General features: G+C 42.9%; 1 protein-coding gene across 1 annotated transcript; it reads left to right on the top strand.

The window, feature by feature from the left end:
- The first annotated feature begins 1,062 nt into the window (after window positions 1-1,062).
- Window positions 1,063-27,316, top strand: ISX (intestine specific homeobox). The gene is made up of 5 exons (XM_037387895.1): window positions 1,063-1,234; window positions 9,014-9,256; window positions 21,649-21,800; window positions 26,302-26,418; window positions 27,080-27,316. The coding sequence occupies exons 1-5, from the start codon at window positions 1,063-1,065 to the stop codon at window positions 27,314-27,316; spliced, it is 921 nt and encodes a 306-aa protein (XP_037243792.1).
- Window positions 27,317-27,588: the final 272 nt, after the last annotated feature.

Below are 27,588 nucleotides of genomic sequence, written 5' to 3'. Positions count from 1 at the left end.
GGGGCAGGGAGAGGGAAGGAATGGGAGTGTATCTAACCACACATTCTTCCCAAAATAAAAATTAACGAGAAGATAGATGTGGCTCAGGAGAGGAATTGCTGGCCTTTATCCGCATTATCCAGGAAATCTCCCCCTGCAGTGGACAGCTGACTAGGAGGCGCAAGCAACTGGTGGGACGATTATCAAGCTAGCTTGCCTCATTAGCTCAGGAGAGAAAGAAAATAATGCTTTATCTTTAGGAGTATAGGTGGGGGATAGAGGGCACTCATTCCTATTCCTAAGCATGTTGCAAGGGCCATTTCTTTTTCTCTTGTGACTGATAAGATGGGATGATGTTGAAAAGCACTTGTTTGGAAAGTTCAAAGGATTTCCAGAGTAGAAGAAAAGAGAATCTGAACCTAAGCTGATGGCTTGGGGGGGGGGGGGGCGCTGCAGGGTAACCTGGGTATTGCTGGTGAGGGAGGTTTTCACGTGAGACACCTTCCTGTATGTGAGAGAAGTTTATAGGGTGTCTCTCTTGCTAGTAAGTGGCACAAGGGACAGGACAAGTATTCATCCTGCCGATTATTTTCTTAACTACATAACAGTGCAAATCCAGTGTGCTTGTCACAGATTTCAGCCTGAAAGCAGAAAAGGAGGATAACTGCCCCACAAACGGGATTTGCCAACAAGAAACAACTCTTCCCAGGGCATTTTTCACCTGGGTCTGTGAGGAGCACACCTTCTCCTCGGATGGCCGTGCTCAGAGCTCCATAAATCTGTGCTGGCTGGGGGATGTTCAGCCAGTGGAGGGGGGTTGGTAAGACTTCCCCCCCTACACTTCTAATTCTGTCTTCCCCAGACATGGGAGCACAGGTCTTGGTCCCAGGCTGATCAGCAGAGGAGCAGATGTGTGTGCTTACTTGTGAGTCACTTTTGTTTCTCCTCTTGCCCGGCACTCCTGCAGGTCGGCCAGGCACAGGTGGGGAGAGGCACACACCTTCCCAGCTGCATGTTTCTTGGGGTGCACCGAGAGCTAGAAGAGTAGAAGACTCTCTGCCCTGTAGACACTTTGGCGGGAAGATGATGGACCCCCAGCTGTGTGTTGGCCAGGGGAAGCCCAGCCTGTCTTTTTCCATTGAGGAAATCTTAAAGAAACCTTCTGCCAGCACCTCTCTAAGCAGTGAAACCAGGTACAGAAGTAACTATGCCGAGAGACCTCCAGCCCTAAAAGCAGGGTCACCACTGGCCTTTGGTAAGTACCAGTTATAAGACTCAATAAAAATGCTCCTTTGTTTTTAATCCTTAAAGCTATGTCAATTGATTATGTAGAATTTTTATTCTGTAGCTTTTTGTAAGAATCTGGGGTTTCTCTAGTGAGATGCGAATAATTCATTATATATACAGAAATAAACTTAAAAAAATAATGTGTTTTCAACCTCGCAGTAGACTGGGCTCTGCTGCCAGCCTTTTGTGGGATTTTGTACATTATGAACCTGCAGTGTCATTGGAGAGGTGGGTATGCAACCTGAACAGTTATTGCAGGTAGCTTTCTTCAGTAACAGTGAGAAGTGCTTATTGTAAACAAATACAACATCCTGGTTTCTTTCCCTTTAAAAAATAATACTCATGTTATAAAAAAAAATAAATAATTGCCTGTCATAAGGAAGGACAGGCATTCAAACTCAGGAAGCTAGCCTCAAACTGCTGCAACTTAATGAAGTTGTTGGAGTTTCACTTATATCAAGAGCTGACTGTTGCCTGGAATTACAGCTAAATCTCATAACAGTGCTGTTTTCTGATAAATCTGACCACTCATCCTCAAGCAAGAGAAATGGTCTGTAAGGGTAATGGTAGCTAAGGAGTGTTAGAACTCAATTGCTGGAACAAGAAAAGAGAAAGCATTTGTGTTTAATCATTTCTCCTTATCATCATGGACACTAGGTCCTTTCATAAACTAAATAAAACAAGCTAGTGGAAGACTAGCATGACTTTGATCTTAGCAAACCAGCAAGTGCATTAGCCTTTTTGACTTCGGTTTCCTCCATTTAGTTACTGTGGCCTTGAATGAACTTCTACCCTCACAGAAATATTTTTTTTTTTCCTTAAACAAAAAACAATAGCTCACGTTTTCTGGATTTAGTATTTCTTCTTTTTTTTATCTACATCTTCCATGAAAAGGAAATGTTTTATGTATACAAACACACCCAATTAACTGAAAAATTACCTGTAACTTTGACAGAAAATTTTTCACTCACCTCTTGCTCAACTGCTATCAACAAACCCTAATGCTACACTTCATTTTTTGTAACACAGGGATCCTTTCATAGATCAGGACCCCATTTCCCAGTTCACTGGATGAACCACCCAGTAGTAAGGGAGAGGGTCTTTTTCAAAAACCTGACAGTCCGAGCAACCTTTGCTTATTCACATAGTTTCAGCTTTTTTTTTATGTCCAAACTGTATACTGACCTGGACTGGAAAGCAAACAAGACCTAAACTGGGAAGGAAACTACAGTGAAGTGAGCACCACACTCACCAGCGTAACGTTAGTCACCAGTTGGGTTTGAGCCCAGTCCTACTAACGCTGCCTCTCAGCCATGCTTTGCACAAGATTTGCATTTTCTTGTTCCCTTCTGGCATGGGGTAACTTCACTCACTCTGTACAGAGCTTGTTTCCTGACCGTGGGACAGAGCCAGCCCACAGCACATCTCACAGCCGTGGGAGACCCAAGCACTGGGGCTGAGTATCTGACCGCTGCTTCTGTGCCATTACCTGCAGCTTTCCATGGAAACCTGTGTATGGGGATGAAGCACAGTGTGCTGCTGAATTTTCACAGAACCATAGGATTACTGAGGTTGGAGGGGACCTCTCAAGGTCATCTGGAGGTCCAGCCTGCTGCTCACAAAGACAAACAAAGTTACTGAAGGCCACGGCTGGTGTTGCTTAGTTGTTTCACCACTGGTACTGTTGGAGGACTGCAGCATTTAGAGATTTCCTAAAGTTGCCAGTGCAGATCAGACCTGAAGAACAGCAGACTCAGGCCATGTTTTAAATACAGTCCTGAAACAAGCGACAGCTTTGTAACTTGTAGGGTGGACAAGGACATAGCTAATGCTGGTGCAAGTGTAATGGGGACAGTGTGCTGAAGGAGCCCAGGAGCCAGATTGCGAAGGGGAGGAACGTTGGTGTGAGCTCCGTGGCAGTGATTTTTTGTGAGCTGAAAGTCTTTTCCAGAAAGCCCATGGCAGTCATTTTTTGCCACTGGATCTGAAGTGAGACAGATATCACCACTGAAAATTTAGTCAGCGCTGTTCATAAGGTGGACCATAGAACTGCATTTTAGCAACAGGAGACTTTTCCAGGAACAGAGAAGTGTGGCAGAGATTGGACCTTTCTATATTAAGTCTGTTTCATGATCAATATGTTGAAGCCCTGTTGCACTGTGTGTCTTGGTTAAGCATGCTGCTCTAAGCACAAGGTCTGACAAATCTGTAAGCAGGACATGGTATGTTCCTCCAATTGCATTACTGCACCGCCAGTAGTCTCATCCCAAATTGTTCCACCTGAGAGTACAGTCAGTTTTTCACCTTGAAAGCAATGCAGGCAGAACAGCCAGACCTTGCCTTTAACTTAGCTTCATCACCTAAGCAGAGAGAGGTAGCAAGAGAATATAGTAACCCTTCTCTCCCCTGCTAGAAAGTAAGGTTGGATTAATAAACTTAAAGCAATGTAAAATGTTAATTAATGAAAATAGTATACACATGAAGATTCACTTAACTGCCACTGGAGCTAGGAAAACAGTAAAGCTGTAGAGATACTCCAAAATGTTGTTACACATTGCTTTTGCAATTGGTCAAGGATATTTAAAAAAGAGAATGAAAACAAAGCTTTTTTACTGTTGGTTTCTTACTACCACCAAAGAGATACCTAAACTTACTACCCTTTGCTTTTCCAGCAGAACTGCCAATTTTGGCAGATAAGGTTTATTTATTTCAGAAGTGCAATACTCTATGCTGTACAGCTTGGGATAATTGCTGTATTTCATCAAAGTCTTTCAACTTCATGCCATGTAACACTGGCATTAAAGAAGTTGTGTAAATAGTAAGCCATACCTCATTTGGCTCAGTGCTGGCCAAGGTCAGGGAACCGAAATGAATTAAGGAACTTGTTGGAAATTCCAGGATAGGACACAAATCTATCTGCTTTCCCAGAACAGCAGCAGCAATGAAGAAAGCACTACAGGTCAGGGCTGAGTTATATCTTACTATGAATTTTAAGAACATTTTCCACACCCCATATGGTATGTATCTGAGCCAAGCCATGATCCGTATGAGAGCAAGAACTGGCACCACACACATACTTGTGGCTACCATAAGGTAAATGCCCAAGCTAAAAGTTATCATCAGGTTCGTCTGCTGATCTAGGCACTCTTAAGTATCGCGATCACACTTGTCCTGAAGTCTAAATGTAGCCATTAAGAGCAAAGGAGACAGGTATGACCAGAGGACCAGGTGGTGTGGAATATCAGAAGTGAGGGACATAGAAAAAGCTTACCCTGGAGCCCTTTCCCAAGAAAACCCAGGGGTGCTGGACCAGATGACTTCTAGAAGTTGCTTCTAACCTAAATTATTCTATGATTCTTTGAAAAAAAGGATGCTGTGATGTGTAGTGTCAGGCTTTCGTGGAAAGCTGGGGAGGACTTGATCATGTATGAGAAGTTCTCTGGGCCTGACTCCTAAGTTCACAGGTTTTTTGTGAGTATAATGCCAGTGGGACTTGGAATAAGGAGTATGCATTCTTCCCAGGAGTGTGCAGACTTCCTAGTTGCAGTGAGTTTGTCCACAAACTGATTTGTGAGTTCACTGCACAAACACAACTACTGGGTGATCTGGAACTCCAGCTGTTGATCTGAAGTCTACAGAATTTTTTGAATTTTTGAAAGACTTTCACCCGGTTAAAAAAAGGAGTAGTGAACAAAAAGACATTTTAGTATTCAGTCTATGCTTTTCATCTTTTTGTCACGGTGCCTAGAAAGGGTAACCATGGCCTTTGTAAGGGACACAAATAAACACCGAGCAAGTGCTGATCTCCTCCCTAGTGCCAACTCTTTCATTTTAAACAGAGAAGACTAGCAGGTCTATTTCAGAATAAATCCTTCTTCTGAAATCCCTGGGAACTTGACTTCAGTGTGCTTGAAAATACATGTGAAATAATTGTTCATTTCTCCTCTGATTTCTGCCAGTGAGGTTCCACCAACAGGAGGTCCTTTATCAGGTCAAGGAGAGCTTGGAATGAGGAATTAATAGTAAAAACAGTAACAGATACAGAAACTGTGTCATTCTTCCTGTGTTATGCCCCATTACATTAAGGATATGCAAAGTAATATGAATACAACTGCCACTTCATGCACTAATATCAATAGGTGATTGTTTTTTTCACCCGTAGCAGCACTCCACCCAGCTTTATTGCAGAAGAGGAAACAGCTGAAGGAATATAACTGAACAGACACCACCTGGCCAATATCACCAATTCACCCCACCTATTACAAGGAAAACAATCCACCTAAAAAAAAAAAAAAGGGGGGGGGGCGGGAAGAGGTATAGAAGGAAGAGAAGAACAGCACAATAAAAAGATACTTGCATTTCTCAGTGGCAGACTCTTCCCTGCTCACAGCCTTAGTAAGATCTAAAAATCACAAGCTGTATGCCTACAACAGGTCTTTCTCTCCAGTGATTACACAAAAAGGCTTAAATGGAACTTAGGCTATCTGAAATAGCCTCCTACTTCTAAAAAGAAATTTATTTTACTATCTATCTGGCCTGAAATTTCCCATCCTTTCCTATGTAATTGAAAGTCAAGCCAAAAAGACAATTTTGAGTCACAAGTAAAAGTCATTTCTTTGCATGACAGTAAGAAATACCTCACTTTGTGCCAGGCTGAAATGTCATTGCCATCCCTGGGGAAAAAAAACAACACAAAAAAACCCCCAAAAACCCAAACCTGCATTCCCTGGAGGAAATTTTACCCCATGACAATTTGTAGATATTTTTCAGAGATCTCTGCTGGAGTCACATGAATAAGCACCAAAAAATACTGGCTGGCCTAAAGAGTTACCACTGCGGTCTCCTTGCTTGTTCAGGACAACAAGGACCAGAGAAGGTTGTAATGAAAACAGGACTAGACCTTGGGAATCCTAACTTTCAGATATGTGCTTTAAACTCAGTATCACCTACTTTCAATCTGATCCTCCAGAAAACTTCCTTGATTTTTCCAGCCTCTCTTTAAGCTTCATGCCACTGTTGTTTGCTTCTTTGACCTCAAACAACAGATCCTCCCACTCCTTTTTACCATTTCACAGAGATATTTCTATCTGCCTGGGACAGTCTTTCATTCCCTGCCTGTTTTCTCTTCTTTAGTGTATAGTTATTCTGTCTACTCTCATACATAAGTTGTGTTCACTGCTGAGGTATGTGAGCATCTCAGAGAAAAATTTTGGGGAGGAAAGTTGTGTAAGAAGGATGAAGACGTGTCCTCTATGATTTAGAAAATGCCAGTGTTATTCTTAGAATGCTTTAATCACTGCCCATAAGAGCACCTTGCTTGGGTACCCTTATATTCTTCATTACTGTAGGGTATAAGCACCATCAATTCCGTAACATACTAATTTTCACAACACATCTAGCAAGGAAGTGCGACTTGTCCTTAATTTAGAGACAGGGGACTGAGATAAAAATCCGGGGTTAAGAACCTATGCCAACACTGATAGCCTGTGAGTTCTTGAGCAAATCATCTAACCGAAGCCCCATGCTAGTGACCGATCCCAGGTTTATCCTTCTCCTTTATCCCACAAATACTGTTCAAAACCTCCCTGTTTTCTCACCAGAAAACTCAAACCTAGTTGATCCTAAAGGAATTAAATGAGTCCCATTTTGCACAATATGCCTCAAACACAGAGGTAGTCCCCGTACCAGGTTTTTAAGGTCAGCACGGCTGGAGACATGCAATTGTGTTTAGGAGTTTACCCAAAGATTGGTGATAATTTGAAAAGTCAACATTTGAACAATCATCCTTTGTTGGCATGAGGTTTTGGCTAATTTCCAGAACTCTTGTAACTGTATTTTCTTCATGTCAGTGTCAGTCCTCTGTAAAATTCCTATTGTGTGGGCTTTTACTGAGGCCAGAATTGGGCATTTTGTCTCCAGATGTTATAACTGTCATTGCTTCAAGGCTGGTTACAAACAGAACTTGTTATTTGTTCAGAAAACAAAAGTCTGACAAGTCTAAAAAAGTAGAGGCTTTGCCAATGCTAGATACTGCACCAGAAGTAAAATATATATTCAAAAAATTGAGTTTCTTCCAGCATAACCTGTTGGAGTTCACACTTGCTGGTATTTAGATATGAGAGGAGAGAGGGGACCAGCCACAGGTGCTGCAGACCCCGAAGCCTAGATGTGGGTGACTGCTTAGGAGTGCAGTCCATTATTCCGTTAAGATTTTAATGTTCTTTGGTGGTAAAAGCAGACAAACCTGTGCTGTCATATTCACTTCAGGGTCACAATAACCATGGAATCTAAATTCCCCAGTGGATCCATTATGCTTAAGTGTTGCCTTTTACTCTGCCTTTCTAAGCAAAGAAATCCAGACATGGAGGAAAACTAGAACAAATTCTAGGTTTGCCATTAAAGCAGCACAGATCCAGTTATCTTGTCCGAAGAGTCAAGCCTGAGCCTTGATTGCATCTACCAAAGGCAGCGCATATAGCCCTCAGAATCAGTGTTTATGGTGAGGCTTTAATGTAGAAAAGAGCAGGTAAGAGAATGGGAGTATTTCGCATACCTCTGTTGGGATGCTAGCAGCCACAGGCAGCCCACTGCCTTGAATCATGAGGCTTCCCAGCATGTTATGTTCCAGTCCATAGCTTTGCAAGGGCCGCTTACATTTATCAGGAAGAGTAAGGACTCATAATACATTCCTGAGGGCTGAAAACTAACCTGAAAGGTCTTTGCAGTGCCCCTGCTACACACAGAGGTGACAATGAGAGTAATAAGGCAATACTATGGCAGAAGAAAGATTGTGGCTTCTGTGACCAATTTCATCGCTAGTCAGGGTCAGGTGTCCTAGGACATGTCACCACTGGTTACTGCTGAGATTAGCTTCAGCTCCTGCTGAGATTGATTATAGCACCCATGCTCAAATCTAAACTAACTTTATGGCTGCACTTCATGAAAATGGGCCAATATGCACTTCTCTTATGTTTGTCCTGTCAACAAGAGTGTGCAGGTGATTTCATGAAGATGAGTTGGCTGTCAGTACCTTCCTAGATATCACCGGTGTCACCTGTTACAAAGGTAGATGGTAAATGCTGACAGCCTGGGCAAAGGCTGCCTTTAGAATTATCCAATGCCTAAACCTGTGCAACAGGCAGCCCAGATGTAGAAGAAAGGACAAATGGACCTGAACCGGGGAAGACAATGACCTTTGGCCTATTCTTTGGCCCATCTTCCTATAGGGTAGAGGTACCTATGGAGACATTTAAGAAAGGACCAGGTTTTTAAAAGCATTTGGCATCCAGCAAATTCCACGGCAATCTTGCTGGCAGATTTTCAGAGCAGCTCCACATGTACTGTACTTCTGACTTCTTCAGAAAAGGCAGCCACTGATTTGGATACTGACAGGGAAGCTGAGCTTTCTTTATCATTTCGTTGTGCCTCCTTACTTCTACAGTCCTTTTTTGAAAATCTCCCACGAGGACCATTAGAAGTTTTAAGGTGGAAAGAAGCAGAGAACAGGCTAGATTTTGGGGTTAAATTCACCAGGATCATGCCCTTTGCAACCTGGGGTCATCTTGGCACTGATGCACAGCACAGAATGATAAAGGCCATTCTAAATATGATCAGGTTTGAAAGGTAAGGTATCTAGACCATACCTACACTTCTTTTTTTTTTTTTTCACAGAAACTGGAAAGTGCACTGAATGACAGTTGCTTTATTCAAAAAGCACATCACAACTCTTGTGCTGTGTCCTTCACAGATTCCAGCAGCTGGAGTCAGTTAGCCTGTGACTTACCTTCAGCTAAAGTGCTTCTCCCTGCCACATGTGCTACACCCATGTCCAGGGCAAAGAGAGTGCAGGCAGCTCACTGCAGGAGACCTACTGACAGCCCAGCCTCCCTCCTGGGCGAGGACACAGGACAGGAACACCTGCAAGGCAAAAGAAAACATGAGGAAGAGGAAGATCAGCTATGTGATTTCCCAGCAGAGCATCCACTTCACGGTGAGTGCCTCTATATCCAAACTTTCTCCCAGAGTACCCAAAAACACAGCTGTTACCTTACAATGATGTACATGGCAATACCTAGCAACAGACGCCAGAGATATTTCTACTGCTAAGCTCCTGGCGGAGTTACAGGGATGGTTCTTCAGTCTCCCCACCAAAAACACGGAGACCCACACTTTGAAATAAAGATTTAGCTCAGGCCTGCCAACCCTACCAAATTTAGTGACAGGGACTGCTTTGGGTGTTTATTACCCTCCTACTTGGGGTGGCAATCTACCGAATCACCAGGTTCCACAGCCAGGCTGTGCAGCGCCCGTTTCCTGGTACATGGGTGCTGCGCAACAGGAGGAGTGAGGCAGCTGAACACGCCGAATCAGCTCGATGTGTTCTGTACACCTTGGACCCACTGTACAGGTGATGAAAAGGTCACCAGCATGTGCGCAGGCAAACTGTCGATGTGGAATAGGTCTGGCACGCAGGATGTGTCAGGCACAATTTTCAAGCCTGGCCCATGTTGATAGGTCTGCTAGTTTTGTTGCTTGTGAGCACTGGTAAACAGAAGTCTTATCTCTTTCACCAAAGCAAAGGACAACACAAATATACTTTGCCAATATGTTGCACAGAGACTTTAAGCTAGGTGGGATACGTGGTACCTGAAAAAGCCAAGCTCCTAACAGACAGACTGCAATTTATTTGTAGCATGTGGCAGAAACTGCTTTAAGTTCTTTGAGTTTTAGGAAAGGTTAATACGGATGATTGTACTACACCCCAGGGAACAGGTTCTCAGTAGCAGCAGTAAGGTGTTTCCTGCATAGTTTGTTATTATTCATTCCTTTCTGAAAGAAAAAAAAAAAAAAAAAAGCAATTTCAGTTAAGTGCTAATGGGCTCGTATGACCGCAGATGCAGGGTTTCTTAGCTGGCTTCACTGAGATCTGCACATCTTCCTTGGCTCATACTCTGCAAGCTGGCAGAGGAAACATTTCTTTCTGTGAAATACATTTGAAAGAAAAGCCTTGTTCCTGCTGCTGCTGCTGCTGCTGCTATGGTACACATGAGTCTTGTGACAAGGTGCTGTCACCTCCTCCAACTGCACAAGACAGCGTCTCTCTTCATACGGAGAGAAGCCTTGTAAGATAACCAGGTATTTTAGCCTACCTCTGCCCTGTTAAGTTGCACCAGGTGATGGCAGTAGGGCAAAATAATGTTGCGTCCTTGCAGAAGAGCCAGGGCTGTATGTATCTGGCACTCGAAGTTGCCTGTGAGTGCTAAAAAGGAGTGTATTTAATGCAGGGAGGGAGTCCTCAGTCACAGGGATCACACCAGAGCTGGGAGGTGGCTTTCCCAGGGTGACAGAGGAGGGAGGTGGCTGTCCCCACTCAGCACTTAGCCTCATTGACCAGCGCAGTGACTGGCACCAGCCCCGTCAACAAAGCAGAGGGGACAGCATGTAATTATCTGCGCAAAACTGAGGTAAACTGAACTGGCTTTTTCAATAACAACTTATATTGTAAAGGCATTTTAAACAAAATCCCTCTGTTCACTGGTGGCAGTGGGGTTTTGAAAGCAAGCAGAGGTTTAATGATCTGCCATTTTCTAGGCTACTGGCTCCTGTAGTTGCTGAGCCTTTGATAGAAACTGGCTGCGGGAGGGGGGAGGATCCCAAAGCACTGGATTGGCATTTTCCCTGTGGTGCACAAACATTGATTTCGGATCCTGTTCGTGCACTGTGTCATTCTTAGCAGGGACCTGGAGGCCTGGGTTTAAAATCCTTTTGAGCATCATAAGCTTCATCCTCTTTCCTCTACTTTACATTAGGGGGAAAGAGCTGGCTGCTCTCTTTTCTCTGCCTCTGGCTGTGGCTGGAGTCACCTTTCCCAGATGAGGTCAGCAGCAGCACCTGCAGGAGAGGTAGACTGCACCATCCCTGGAAGCAGCCTGTAATCCTTACACCTCGAGCTGATAGCAATTTCACTTCTGTTTCCATGCCTATTGACTCTGCAGTGTTTCAGACATGTTTTTGGCATGGTAGATATAGGGCAGTTATGGGTCCTAACAAGGCACCCCCAGGCAGTGCCAAATGCCCATAGCATATGCCATGGGTGTCCCCAGGACTTCCCTCGCATTCACACCGAGGATGCCTACAAAGACCCAGGGGAATGGCACCAACCTCAGCCACGGCAGTGCTGTCTGATGTGAACAGTATCCAAAGTTCTTGGCTGGGTGTACCCCCACCTCTTTCTCACAGGCTGCCTCTCTATCTATAAAACACCTGCATATTTGTGAGGAAGGGCACTAGGCTCTGACTAAGCACTCACATCTGCATAGTTGTCAGGGAGCAGAAGAAATCAAGCGTGCTATGCAATCACCTTGGAGGTGGGAGGGCTGGGGTTTGTCTGATGTTTTTTTGGATAGGAGAAGGATGAAGAGGAGGCTGTGACAATATGCCCTTCATGGGCAGGTGCTCTGAGATAGCAAGAACACCCTGACTGTGACCCTGAGTGTGAATTTGGAGCATATTTCCAGGAAAGCCTGTAACACTGCAGTGTTCCTAAAAATTTGCTTTTCCCACAAAATGTTTTCTGCAACTAAGTGGTTTAGAAAGGCGGTGTCATTTAAACTAAAGCGATTTATGCCCTTATCAGAAACCATTTACAGGAAGCAATGCCTCTAGCACTTTGAACTTAGAGGCTGCATTGTAAGCAAAAAAAGAGAAAAGCCCTCATATCCTAGAGACATGCTGACAGCTGGCATTTAGTTTTGCAAAGCCACCATTTGAATTTGGAAGCCTTCATTCTGAATGTTGGGTGATTTCACCTGTGGCCTTCTGCTCAAAAAGCTCAGTGGAACTTTTATGGAAAACCTGGTTCTTGGGAAGCAGCACTGATAAAACCCACTTTAGAAGGAGACCATTCTGAAAGAGGACTGGCTTTGGAGCTGTAGGTACAGACTGTGTTTAGGCCAGCTCTCTGTGAAATGATTAATTGCTGTTTTGCTATGTGCAACCACTGTCGCTGCCAGGGTCTTCAAAACTTAAGACCAAGCAGGGCAAACTCTTGTGACTGTCGGTCAGCATCACAGAAACATGTTCACATAAATGCCCATGTTAAATCCTGAGCTCAAATTTCCTTTTTAATTCCTTCTCTCTGCTCTGTGTGACACCCTTGGGACTTGACCAGTTGATGACAGCCAAGCAGGAGCCTGAGAGGATTATGTGCCCCCATGCCTGCCTGCCCTATGGCCACCCCTGCTGGAGACTGCCACACACAAGATCCCAGCTTAGTTCAGATGCTCTTGGGCAATTGTTTTGCAACGTCTTTGACATATGCTGGGTCTGATTGTATACATTTGTGTGTGCACTGTAACTATTTACATCCAAAGGCAATGATGAGTGTGCCGTCCTGTCCTCTGCTCCAGCAAGGGAGCAGTTAGTGTCTTGGCAAAGCCAGATAGCAGCATCACCTTAAGACACTGGCAGATGCCTGGTCTTACGGGATTTCTTCTCTGGGTAATAATTCAAGTACAAGGTAAATCAGGCTTCAATAAATGGAGATGACTCCTAATCCCACCAGAAACAGGGAGTTTCAGGCCATGGGAAAAACTGGACTATGTTATTTCCTGCAGCTCATGTCTTCATTATTCACTGTAGAGGAAGCTGCCATAATGAGGCAACATCACCCAAACGCTTCTATAGCAAAAATTATCTGCACATTGCTGACCGGGAGCTCAGGCATCTTTTTATTAATCTAATTGTTATATTATTACGATAGCATCTTTGATCCCAAAGCATATTGACAAATTCTGGTGGGAATTATCATAAAGACAACAGGAAATGTAGAGATTATCTCAGTTCTGGAGACCTTCCAGTGTAAGTCATGTCCCTCTGTACCGATGCCAGTTGCAGGCATCTTTAGCTTAGCGTTTATGTTTTCTCTGAAGCCATAAATTCATTTGTACTGTTCATTTGTAGACAATATGGTCAAATCCATGTACCCCTGTGAAGCAGCATGGTTTATCTCTCGCAGAACAGTCTTCTCCCCAGTATGGTGACTTATCTTAATGCATTTATAAAACACCCAAGAGACAATGAAGCACTGTATAATCACAATCCCAGATAAATATCGGCTGCCCAGAACACACCAATGGGACTGTGAGAAAGGGCACAAGCATCCCATTGTCCTGCCAAACAAAAGGAAGCAATTCTAAATGAAAAGGGAAAGCAGGAGGAAAAAAATAGATGCCTATATATATAATTTGGCTGCCATTAGCTTTCTTACCAGTCTTCTGTTTATCAGTGTGAGTAGCCCCTGCAGCCCTGTGTCTGTGAAGTGCAGTATTCCTATATACATTTGCAAATGCAGGAGACCATTGACCTTGTTTTGGTGAGTTTACCTGAGGCATTGTTGAAGGCTGGTTCTTTGTTTTTCTCCCTATTTGAAGACTGACTGTTTATAATCATACTCTGGATATTAAATGAAAGGCATGAAACCTGAATCCTTTATTCCTACCCTTCAGACTCTGTTCACACAGAATTCTCACTGATACAAGTACTGAAGAAAGCAAAGCTGTCAGCAGTTGGGGGACTATCATAAATTCTGTTTGTGTTGTTTCTTCATGGTTTTAGGGTTTTGGGGATTTTTTAGTTAAAGTAAATGTTAGCATTCAATGCTTTCCCCAAGCAGCTCCTTCTTTCCTGGGAATTTTGGATCCAAAGGGTACCTTACACAGGACTCAGAGGTTAATTTGTTCCTGTTAGTCAAATTTGCATAATGTGACTACTTGCAGAGTTGGTGGCACATCTTGATAAGTTTATTTCAAAGGTATTACAAGCACTTATTGGCTTTTCTTAAATTGTCTGAGAACTTTTCATTAAATCTCCAGGATTTGGTACTTTTAATTACTGTTCTTTGAAATTGAGGGCAGGCCTTTTACCTATTGTATTAGCAAGTGTTTTATGCTGAAATGGGAAACAGCAGAGACTACGTACTAAAATAATGATGGAATTATGCTTTCTAGGAGAGAGTGCAGACTCTGAGGCAGGGAAGTAAACAAGCATGCCTGATTGATGTCTAGAGGTTTGCAGGTACAAATAACCACAAAGACTAGCAATAAAGTAGAAAACAGGCTGTCTGTGCAAACTGCAATGAGCTCAGTTTTGTCCATGGGCAGATGGCCAGCTTCTGACAAAGGAGGCTGACTACAGAGTCAACTAGAGTGGTAGGGAACCTGTTTCCCCTGGTAGGAACCATTATTGTATTAGGGTGGCCACTGCTTTTAAGGTGAAAGTTGACAACGGTTGAACATTCACAGAAAGTACATTTCAAACTTGAGATTTAGCTGAACAGGGAAACTGCACACATACCTACCCCAAATCCACCTTGACCTGAAGGATTCATGAAGGTGCAGGTCTGGATACAAAACTGATATCAGGTGATGGAAATTAACTCACACAGCTGTCAGTTGGGGTCCCTCAAACCATGGCCTGCATGCTTCTTCCTCCAGATACTTCACTGACCACTGGCTGTGCCAGAGTTATACACAACACCATTTCAGGGCAGCAGCATTTGTAAACACGATCATAATTTTGCTGGCAGATGGGAAGGGTTAAATCACGAGGGGCTCAGGCTGATGGTGAGCACCATCCTCCGCAATGAACTGTCCACCCGAGTGGTTTCATACATACAATTTACTCCTTGCCAACTCCTCTGACAAGCAGACTAAGAAACTCCCCTGGCCACCACTGTACAGCTTGCTTAAACAGGTTTCTAGCCTGGTATTTTTAGCATTCCTGTTCACACCACCTAAAGTCTGAACCTCTCTGCATTTCAGCCTTGCTGTCAGGTAATTAGGCACTGTACTCCGTGCCAGGGTGAAAGCAACTCTCCATCAAGGAATTGTGGACTAAGGGAGGAAGTCAAGCCTTTAAAAGTTCAAGTCATGCTGCTCTCTCTTAACTTCAGCAACGCCTGAACGGCCAGCAGCTGGATGCTAAATGCTGCATTTTACTAGCAGGAGGCTGTATCCAGAGCACATTGTACCTATCCAATTAGGATCAGTCTCACTAGCTACACCAGTCCTTCTTAATGAAGGCTGAAAAAACACTTCAATAAAGATTAGCCACACTGCCATACTCCCACCTAAATATTGCAGTGCAAGCTCTTTTGAAAGCCATGAGCCACCTCTTTAACTAGGAGAGGGACTGCCACAGGCATATCTCTGTACACAGACAAGCACGTTTTGTCCTGATGCCATCAGCACTCTGCAATAACTCTTTGATAGAGCTGCAGTTGTTGGTTGTGGGTTTTTTTTTGCTGTGGGCTTGGCTGCCATGACCAGAATGTCACCTCACAAAAGAGCAACGTTCAGAAAAGCCACTAGAAGGAACCAGCTGGGAGACCTATATATCTGTAATTGGCTGAATTAAAAAGAAGAGAGAGCAGAACTTATTTTAAAGAGGCTAAAAGAGAAAAACAGAACTTAACCAGATATAATAAGGCTCTTTTTCAATGCTCCTGAGTTTCTTTCTGAGAAAAAAATGATACAGTCAACTTTGTTACATAGAGAAAAACATATTTCTGAGGATATGTAGATAAAGCCACTTGCTTATGTAACTGCTTTCTCTCTTCTTGTCAACAAAGAAGCAAAATCTTTGGATCTGGTTATCGCATACCATGAGAGGGTGCCTGTCCAGAAACGACAAAGAGGATTGCAGCAAGATAAACTGATCCTACCAATTTTCATCTACCTAGATTACATGCTTCAAAGCAAATACGTCCCAGCACTGACTTCAAGCCCTTCTCTTGGGTTTTCAGTTCCTCATGCCTCTAGTGTATGCACCCTTGTAATGACCCCAGCTAGGCTTTATACAGTCTTAGGCTGCTAATGAACTAAGCACAAGTGGGAGGTGCAATCGCAGAGGTCTCACTGAAGTAGCATTTATCTAGCTGGTTCAGGTATGCAGGACAGCTGAGAAACAGCAGTGCAAGGTGTACCGTAGGCTATTTGCCTGCTACGGACTATAGCCCAGAATAAATCTGCCCCGGTATGGCATTGGCAGCTGCACATCTACGAAAGTCAGGTGCAAGCAGTAGTCTTTGGTATTGATTTGTTTGTGCCACTAATATCTTGTAACTGGCTATACTGGTTAGTGGAAATAAGCTGTAATATGCTAAGCTAAAACTGTGTAAATAAGCTATCAGACTCCTTGAGCTGTGCGTAGTATTAAAGCCTTAAATTCCCTTACTTTTTAGGAAAGGAGGGATGGGGGGGCTTCAGTCCATGTAGATATTTGGAGGTCAGAGATCACATGATAAAGTAAGTTGGGAAGGACCTCTGGAGACCACCTTGTCCAGCCCCAACTCTAAGCAGGGCCTGCTTAAATCAGATTGCTTAGGCTTTTGTCCAGTCAGGTTTAGAATATGTGCGAGGACTGAGACTTCGCAACCTCTCCAGGCCCATGTCAGACTACCTTCATGGTGAAAACACTTTTTCCTATTATGTAATCAGAATTCCCTTGTTGCAACCTGTCCCCTTTGATCTCGTCCTTTCACTGGCACCTTCAAGAATCTGTATTTCTACAAAGTTCAAATGTTTCAACTTGCTCCAAGTCCGACCTAGTAGTAAAGCCAGATCTGCAGAGGACAAATGGAGCCTGTTACTAAATTTAAAGGAGCTATACTGCTTTATCAGCATGGAGAATCTGCCTCTTCCAATGTCAACAGTAAGGTAATGTATAGACAGCTGTATCTGTAAGCATCTGCAAATGCTGACATATTTAGCTGCCTGGTATTTTCAGGCTTGGTTTCAGCAGCCAGCTAACCTGCAAATGACTTTCACAGAGCATAAAAGTACACTTGAATATCCGCAGCTTTTACATAGAAAATAGCTCAGGAAACTCAGGCAGAGTCTTATTTCCCCAGAGACTCTAGAGCCACGTTCGTAAAGCCAATGTTACACTTCCAACACTTTCTAGTCTTATATCTTCCACCCACATTCTTTATTAGACTGTAATTCTGAATGCTGTTGTTTGCTATGGGATCTCTAAGCTAAAGTCCCAAGGCAAAGGGGAGTATCAAAACTACAGTCAGAGAAAGTTTCATCTTGCAAGAGAAAATGTTAACACAGTCCCAGATTTTTTGTACTTTTTTATAGTTTTTTTTGTTTTAAAAGAAAAATAGTATTGCAGATTACTTATAGAAAAAAAATGCACTTTTCTAGATTTCTACTGACAAAAGCCTTGATTAGTTCACAGGAGTCAATTTTTATAGCAATGCCATTTCATTTCCAGTTGAAATCAAAGCCTGTTCTTCAGTCTCCACTGGCCCATAGCTGATCTCAAGGTATTGTATTTTGTTTAATCTGACGAGATTCAGCTTTGAAAAATCCGGGTTCAGTAGGATTGACACTTCTGAGCACTGTGTAAACCCTTCCCTTACATAAGAGTTGTCTGTAAAACAGTTCACTTTTCAAGAAGGAAAAATGTGTAGGATGTAAGAGTGAACTGATAGGGAGTTTCTTCTGCCTATCACCAAGTTATCTGGGTCATTTTCACACCAAAGAAGCTGATATGAGACAACAGAATCTCACAAGCCTATTCTCTCTGAAGCCATGCTCTCTAGTCCTGGGCACTTCTTAGCTACCAGTGGAACAGTACAGTAAGAGATTATCTTGCAGATCCATTCCCCATCCCATCTCCATCCCAGTTTAAAATACTGTGTAGTTCAAGGCAATGGATCCAGCTCTCAGGCACCACAAAATGTTCCATCTCAGCTAAAAGTGTCTTCCCAAAGTTACACTAGCTATGCACAGCCTTTGTCTTCTCATTCTCGTATATTCTTTTTAAAGTAGACTTCACAGCTCGTTCTAGACTCGTGATCTTTACTACCGAGTTTGTTCCATACCTTGGCCCTGTAGAGATGGTATTGCATTGCTTGTAATAGCTGATTTTTGGAGTCTAAATTGATTAATCCAATGAACTCTCTACCAATTATCCTGCCACCACCCACAATTTCTTAAGTTGGTAGCCAAGGATAGATGTCCACATTATCATCTCTGTCTCTGGTATGCATGAACATACTTTGTGGAGAAGTCATGCAGCTAGCATGTTCTAATCATGTAAATCACTCCTAGCTCAGCTAGCAGCCTCTGGTTTGGGCACTAAAAGTCTTGCCTTAGCTTTGGTTCCCCATTACAAAAAGAATATGATAGCTGTCATCATATGTGCTTACAGGCAAGAACTAATGGTTGCTGTTTGCATGGTGCCTGCTGCTATGAGGTCTGATACAGCTGGTCTTTAACATTTTCAATGCCATTATGGACCCAGTTCAGTCATCCCAATTCTGCAGAGTCTGGTTAATGCATGAGACAGAAGGGATTATACTGGACTAGATCATTATATGTATTCTGATGGAATACAAAAGTTTACCTGGGTTTTTTTGTTTTTTTTTTAAAAAAAGTACATTGGGGCTTTTTTGCTAATTCAGAAATCTTCCAGGAGACTGCAGGTTTGTTCTCTGTCTCCTGAAGGCTTTCTTATTGCTGGAAGGTACATGGACTGCCTGAGCATACAAAACCTGGCAGGACAAGAACCCTGCCAGCATCCTAGATGTTTATGTACAGCTGGGATAACAGGAACAAGGAGGAAGTCACACTTTGAGCTTGGATCTCTTGTTCCACTCTGGAAATGCTGGAGGTAGACTGCAGCTTCTCCCAGGTTTGTGGAGCCGTTCTTCTACTCTGGATAGAGGCAGAAGCTCAGCTCAGTGTTCAGGGAGACACACAGGACATCTCAGGGAGGCCGCAAATTTCTGAGACCATGACAAGGTCAGGGAAAACTTCACTTGTTGAGATCTGCTATACGAATTGCCCTGTGCTAGAAAAATATAAACGCCATACATTGTAATGATACAAATACAACACAGAGATTCATTACTGTATGACAGAACGTGAGGCGCTTGACGAAATATCAGCTTGGTACTCAATCTAACCTGCCTGCTGTATCTTCCAGGAGGATATGGGGGCCAACCCCCACAGAGAGGCATGAGGTGAAAATCTTGCAGATAAGAGACACCATTATGAACTGATAGCTCTATTATATCTACAGGGGACATAGTGTCCTGAGATTCATGTTGTCAGCATGGACATTTCCCTTTTAATCCATATAGCAATAAATCCCCCTTCCAGACATCTTTTGGGAAGGTTCAAGTAGATGCAGCTTTGTAATCAGAGCTTCTTAGGAGAGGGTGCTCATTGCTATCCTCAGCATAAATGCAAAAAATATTTCTCATTTCAGATCTCTGCCCCAGCAGTGCCAGCAAGATTCAATGTAAATAACATTTTTCTCTTGGGGCTGAAGCCAGTGCTGCAGTCTAATGAGTAGTGCTTTGATAGGTCAGTGAAAAGTCTAATGATATGGATTTAACTGTGTTGGACATCAGCTTTATTAGGCTGTTTCTGAGATATGGGAGTATTGACAGCATTTATGATAAATGATGCTCCTCAGTTATTCTTGCATGACCGGTTTCCTTTCAAAGTACTCAAAAAGTTTAGGAAAGATTAAATATTCATAATGGAATATATTCAGTTACTGGTCCCCAGGTATCATGTCCTAGGCATCTTCCTACCAAGTCAATGGGCAGAATTTTTTATTCCTTATTTTCTGTGTCAACAGAGTCACAATGAAGTTTCAATTAGAGAGTGAAAAACATCATTTTCTGGTTGGCACAGAGCCCAATTTATATTGGCTGAGGTGTTTAGTTACCTTTTTCACTGCTTTAGCACCTAAAAGGAAAATTTTATGCTAACCGTCGAACAAAAGGTGGGGAAAAAAGTGCAAAGTCTCTTTGAGGGACTAAGCTCACCTTCTCTGGTTAACTGTTCCCATTAGGAAGTGTATGCATCTAGTTACATAGTATGAACCGGTAGTTGTCATCAGAGCATGGAAGACCAAAAGAGTTACTCAAAAAGGTCATTTTGCCAAGCAACATGGTTTCATTGCTAATTACTTCAGGTCATCAAGTAGCAAGCTCATCATAGTCACTAGGGATATTACAATTTTTATGCTCCTATCAGGCTTCAGTTTTCCAAGCTCAGTAGAAAAAAACATGACTCACAACATTTGAAGCCTAGCTTTTTGCACTGGTCTTTCAATAGCAGCTGGAAGAGACTCAATTTGTGCATCAGAGAGGATTCCAGCCTTGGAACAAGGCTGAATTCCACATTCTACATAAACCTCACTTCTGCTGCTCCTTTCTCCTCCTCCTTGCAAGATACCAGCCCTTCAGCATAATTTCAGAGTGACCTAGCCCTTACTCTAACTTACACCAAGCAGCATACAGAGTTCATGATCTAAATAAAATGTCCTGGTGTAAGAAGGCATTTTCAAAGCTGTAGGAATGCTGAGGGAAATCTTTAGTGTGGTCACAGCACAGTAGGTGGAGGCATACAGCAATCTAAGGGTCCCCTTAGGAATTCACAGCACACAAATTCCCCCATATGCTGCTCCATGGGTTTAAGACCTTACAGTTCTTAAGGTTAAGCTTGTTTAAAAGTCCCCACACCACAACGGTGCAATCAGAATACCATGGCTTTTCTTTGTAAGATAATATTTCTAATGCCACTGTCACACTGCAGTGCAACTGCTGGCTCTCCGTAAATACTGCCAAAGGAGTGGTATGGGAAGAGAACAGTGGTCAGTCAGTCTGGAATGGTTGACTTCCCTCCACAGTGTTCACGCATTTTGGGTATTCTGATCTTGCTGGCATACAGGAGGAGAAAATTAATCAAAACCGATACAGTGATGATGGAATAGAATAATACCTCAGAGCTTGAGGAAAGCTTAGTAAGACCAGTATGACAGGAAAAGATAGGGATGGAAAATCTATGAGCTGAGAGAAAGATGGTGATTTATTACAGGCATGAAAACACCACGAAGACAAAAGGGAGTATGTATTCTTTCATTCCGTTTACATTAAGGGTTTCTTCACAAATAGCTAATAAGGGATTATAAGTTAGCAACAGATGTGTGCATGTGACAGAGGCAAAAAGGGGTCAAAGTTTGGTCCAACACTACAGGAATTTGATGACAAACCCATTGCAGGGTTAGTGTGGTTAAAATACATTGAGTTTTGTAGCTATTGACAAGCTTTGGATCCATGGAATTAGCACTGCAAATGGGCACTTCTGACTCACTCCTTGAATGATAAAGAAGTTCATTCACATTCACTGCTGGGTCAGGAGACAGTCACCTATGGTAAGTACATCTCTAGAAGGTGTTGGAGGTGCCAGACCAGCTGCATAGCAATTTACAGGAATTGCTGGATCTCTGAATCATCTTGTGGCCCCGTGGCCTTTTCCTATAAAATGTGATATACACCTTTCCTTGTTTGCACAGTTGAGAGGAAAGGGAAACGGAGAATCCGGACGACGTTCACAGCTGAGCAGCTCCAGGAACTGGAGAAGATTTTCCAAGTGACTCACTACCCAGATGTCCATATTCGCAATCAACTGGCAGCAAAGATAAACCTCCCAGAAGCCAGAGTTCAGGTACACTGTGTCTCCAAAAGACTATGCTCACTGCACCAATTCTTTCTTCAGAGAACATTCTTAATAGTTTATGCCTGGGTGACAACGCTAATGAAATATGTGACCTCTCTGTTACCTTGCAGAGGAGGCAAGTATCATCGTTCTCCTTTTACAAATAGGGAAAAAAGTATTTGTCACCCAGCTGGGACTAACCAAATGGGATTAATCAAAGGGTTAACAGGAGCTCTAAGCACACTAAATGCATAGCAAATAGGGGTTCCGGATGGTTATGAGCAACCTGTTGGCCTCTGTAGCAACAGAGCAGCCATTTATGAAAATATTTATTAATCGTTTATCAACCTTTTACAGACTAATGTACATCCAGTACAAACTGTTATCCACATCCATCTTCTACAGGGTCTCAAAAAAAAGTGAAAATTATTGCCCAAATGAAAATGCTTTCTTACTGCTCTGTATTTTGATATCATAGGCTATAAATGCCCTGGCTGTAATTTTAGTGCACGGAAACTAACCCAGTTCCCTCCCAGCTGTAATGTAGTCTTACTGACTGAGCTCAAAATTGACCCCAAATGTTTACTGCATATGAAACTGCTACATTAAAACATACATACTGCTGTGTATTGGAATTTGGCGTTGTTTACCAGGCACTGTTGTGATAATTTTTGCACAAGGCAGTTTCTGTACTTGCCATAATGCTAGAGTCATCAGTGTACTGTGATGCACATATCCCACTAACAACCAAAGTTCAACACAGAGCAGCTTATTGGCTATGACATGCCTGGGACTATCGACTAACCATGATGATATTGCTTCATCGTTAGGTGACGGGGAGAGTTGGAACAGCGTATCTGTAATACGCCCAGTAGCAGTATCAGGGCACCCACAATGCATTTCCAATGGCATAAAGCACAACCTGGGCTACTAGTCAGTGTTGCCAACAAAACAGCAAATCACATGAAAGAACAGGAAAATCTTCTGTTAAAAAGATTATTTATAATCTGTAGGGGAGAAAATAAAGAAGAGTTATCACGGGAAACATCAATCTAAGATGTACATGAAGAAAGTAAAAAGCCCCTCATGTATGAATTGCAGATGGCAAATTCCCAATTCAGACAGTGTTACATGTGACATAGGAAATTCTACATTTGACCTCATCTTGGCTGGTAAAGGGAAACCGGCCACAGAACTAAAAGTTAGCAGGAACTTTGTTACAAGCTACAAGTTGTTATAATTTTGGTTGATTGCATTTATCACATATAAGCAAAATAGGATGCAGAGAATTTATATATGTTCTTCCTGCTTTGAAAGAATAGTTTTGACAAAGCTAAAAGCAGTGTAAGTCAAATCACCTCAGAAAGGTAATTTTACTGGGGAGAAAAAAAGAGTGAGCAACCATTGGGTAACCAAGTGAAACATTTCATAACTGTGAAAAAGCTTGTGTCCTCCAGTCAAGAAACAAAGGTTATGACTGCTGAGAGGCAGTTTAAGTGGATAGATGGAATCATATCCCTGCATGTGTGCATGCTACATGCAACACAAAAAGAAGAATGCTGGATGAATAAACATCAGAAACAAGGGATTATAAAGAATGAATAAACAAAGCAGAAGGATACAGACCAAAGCTTTGGTCAGAAAAATTAAGGGTCATCAGGAACTCAAAAAAAGTCCATTAAGAACAAACAAACAAACAAGTGAACAATTATATTGATCTGTTACTTTATAGAAACAGTGGGACGGTCAAGGATAATGCAGAAATGGCAAAGGTGTTCAGTCATAATTTCTGCTCTATCCTTGGAAATATGTCAGGTAAGGTGGTAGTATCACACAATGATGATGAAACACTTTCCATAAGGACAATGTTGAGCACCAGCTGCTACAGACAGATATTTTTAAATCCAGACATCTAGGTGACTTACCTCTAGTAGTTCTTAAAAAGCCGCTTGAGAAGCACTTTGGGTCATCTGTGTTGATATTTAATCATCCCTGGAACAAAAGACATTCCAGGGGCCTTGAGGAAATCTAATGTTGTGTCAGTATTTAAAAAGTAAAAAGAACAGCCAGATAATGACTGGCCTGTCAGCCAAACAATTTTTGGCAAAACAGTGAAAAAGCCAGTATGAGTTTCTGCTAATGAAGAATTAAAGTAAGGGTAATATATTTAATGTTTATCGCCAAACTCATCTTTTTATGATGAGATTATTGGTGACAGTTTTAAAATGAAAGATTTAGATTGGAAATAAGGAATAATTTTTTTTTATTATTAGGGTGGCAAGACACTGGCACAGGTTGCCCAGAGAAGTTGTGGATGCCCTGTCATTGGAAGTGTTCAAAGTCAGTTCAGGCAGGGTTTTGAGCAAGCTGATCTGGTGAAAGATGTCCCTGCCCACAGCAGGGAGGTTGGACTAGATGATCTTTAAAAGGTCCCTTCCAACCCAAACCAGTCTGTGGTTCTATGATTCTATGTTTCTATGTATTTGGTGGTAAAGGTAATCAAATTCATGGTGTGTCACTATAAGGGCCTTGCCTTGGTCCTACACCCTGCTTGTATTAAGAAAACAGAGCAGATTGAGTAGCATGTGCTAGCAGGCAAAAAGCTGGGTCTGGAACAAGTGCCCGATAGCAAATGGGGATGTTTCAAAGGTGGTCTCTCATAGGAACCATTTACTGACACAGAGGTGCATTTGAACTACATGGTCAGTAAAACCTTTAACAATAATTCTATAAAATGGCAAGAAGGTTAGAGGACTGGAAAATAATGAAAAGGCTGATTCAGCAGGCTTCAGATCATTGTTCATGTGTCTGCAAGAGAACAGCAAATGGACAGTCTTACAAAGCACCAAATGGAGGCCATTCCTACAACATGGGGCACACCACCCTCCCCTACATTCTGGTTTAGTTGTCATTTCCTTGGACAATCTGCTGACCACTGAGAAGGCAAATGAGGCTTTTGTGAAATCTCAGGCAGGGTTAAGGAGGCACTTGTCCCTGGATTTAGCACTGGTGTGACTTTTGCAAACACACACGGGAATACTGTGCTGTGTCTCAGTGCCATAGCTCAGTAACACTGGAAAAGTGAAGGTTAGTAGCATGCAGAGAATAAATTCTATCAGTAGCTTGATATCTGTGGAAGACAGAGCGTGGAGTAATTGTTTTAAATCCCAGTAACAGAAATTATGGCTGGGCACTGAGAAATCATTTTAAGGATAAGGGTGTTGGAGAACTGGTTGAGCAAAAAAAGAGTAGTTCAGTCTGTGAACACAGCTTTGCCTTTATTAAAAAAAAAAAATAATAATCCCTGAAGTGAGGACTTTATCCCATGTGCAGACTTTGGAGGGAGTACTTCAGAGGTTGAATTTTGGCTTCAGTTCCCTCTCTGCCCTCAACCACTTTGTCGGTGTTAAAGAGGAGTCATTTTTATGGTGCTTTTTCACCATGTAACTCCTGTGTGGTAGAAAAAGAATGGAGCAGTTCATACTGACTAAGCAGTTCTCAAACACATGCAAACCCAGATAAACAAAACTGTCCTTTCAGTAACCTCGGCTACTGCTATCAGCAATATAGCAGAGGGCTCCTGACATTCCCATTACTTTCTGGCCATGACATGCAGAAAGAATTGAGCTGATTCTTATTTGGTTTAAAATGCATACATATTTACATCCAGCAGCATCTGGTTTTGATCACTAATACCTCCTGTTCATGAACCACTCGCTTACATTCAAAGAGCAGGTTCCTAAGCCAGCTAGAAATGACAATGGAAGGGGGATTCAACTTTTGACAGCAATACAGCAAGATGAATTACTGTGGCTGCAGCATAAATACTTACACGCCTCAGCCAGAAGCCAGGCTGGTCAAATCAGCTGACAAATGAAAGAAATTCCCCTAAGAATATTAATTGTCTGTTTTCCAGTGCAAAAGAATGGTGGATAACATACTCGGACTGCTGAGTGATTCCCTTGGGTGTTTTGCTTAGGTCCCTTATGTGAATTTCAAAATGTTACCAGCCAAATACGAGAAGAACCCTGTTACTACATCCCCACTGTTGCAGCCCAGCAAAACATCTAGGTGGGTCTTTTCCCAGCCTGATCACTTGGGAACAGGGTGAAAGAGCCCTGTCATGCAACAAATCACACCTCCTAAGGAAAACAGAATGTCGTGTGCCTTGACTGCTGCAAAGCTGTGACTGCAAAAGGATCTGCTTTCCCCGGAGAGCCCTGGAAGACTTGCTGTACCTTGTACTTGCTGAACAGGGAAATCCTAGCTCTTCTGTGAGCTGCGAGGGAAGAGAGGCTGTCAGAATAGTCCAGAGATCCCACATGCTATGCAAAGTGTGAAAGGTGCTGTGTCGAACCCAGTGTTTTCCCTTAGATTCAGCCGCTGGCTCTGCTGAGCTGGAGGTCAATGTTTTCTCATGCTCAGAGAGTAGGGAAAGTAGTTGGATGTGAGGAGTTCCTCCTTTATCTCCTGTTCATTTCTGTGCCTTTTCTTTCTTGCCTGTATCCAGATCTGGTTCCAGAACCAGAGAGCAAAGTGGAGGAAACATGAAAAATTTGGCAGCTTTGGTGGCCTTCAGAATCTGACAGAAGTTGATTTCATTCCTGCTCCCAAGTCAGATATCACAGTGAGTATCAGAGGCTATGTATAAAGCCACTGAGGGAGAGAGCTGTCCTTCACCGGGTCACCTCTTCACATGGTACTATCCCAGAGAAGGAGGACTGGAAAAGACAAAAATGGCAATATGATGATGAGAAATTCCAGAAAATATGGTCAAATAACATATTTTTTCATGAAATTAAACCTGTTTTGTAAATATGTTGTGAGGTGTCTCTTGCAGGATGATCCTTCCCCATTTTACTTCTAAATTGCTTCCTTGTAAATCATACTTTGGTTCAAGATATCTTTACCATTATAAAATTCCTGAACAGGAAAAAATATGACATTTGCAGCCACAAAGCCATGTTTCTTTATGGACAGTATCTCTTTACAACGTCCGGCCTTGTTAGGCTGACCAGCACTTTTAGTACTTGACCCACATCCTTGCCAGGTTCGGGACAGTCAATATTATCTAGGCTGGCACACAGGCTCTTTCCTGTCAGTTTTTCCATGGGTAGAAAAAACGGTATTTTTGCCTTGATCACACCACTGGGTTTTAAGGAGTCTCTTCTTCTAAACTTTTCTTCTTAATTATTAAGAACCAGGGAAAGAAATAAGGTTGATCATAAATTGTATCTAACTAAAAGTCTGTATTGATTCACCTGAGACTGCATTTTTATTCTTGAAAGGCTCCTAGCTTGATGCCAAGAAAGCTCACCGCTATCATCCCTGCCGCAGGATACTACTCACCGCTGCAAGGGCAGCTGACACCTGCCTGGCTGCCCAGCACACTCTCCTTCATCCCCCACCACTTGGAGCTGCTACCCTTCCCAAAACCATATTTGCTCTTCAATGTCCTTCCCTCTTACGGCGCGCCGCTACCCCACAAGTTTGAAAGGAGCACTATCTGTGCCAGCTCCACATAGAGGAGGATACGGGGGAGTGGGGGACTTTGGGGGCTTGCTTTTGTCACCCATAACTATTTGGGGGGTGAGGGGTGGAGGTGGTGGTTCCTTGAACAAGCCTGCTGAGCCAATGGGTGGCCTGTGGTGCAAGGTCACCTTGCTGCAGGAGTGCCACCACGCGAGAGGCACCACGGACCAGGAAGGAGCTCCCCATCTGCCTGAGGAGCAGTATGCTCTGCAGAAACCCAACCACTCAGCTGAGATCCTCTCCCTGGGGGGGATGGTGCACTGAG

The sequence above is a fragment of the Falco rusticolus genome, chromosome 5 (genome assembly GCF_015220075.1).
Source record: "Falco rusticolus isolate bFalRus1 chromosome 5, bFalRus1.pri, whole genome shotgun sequence".
Taxonomy (NCBI): Eukaryota; Metazoa; Chordata; class Aves; order Falconiformes; family Falconidae; genus Falco; species Falco rusticolus.
The sequence above is the reverse complement of the archived record's forward strand: the minus strand, read 5'-3'. Positions and strand labels throughout refer to the sequence as shown.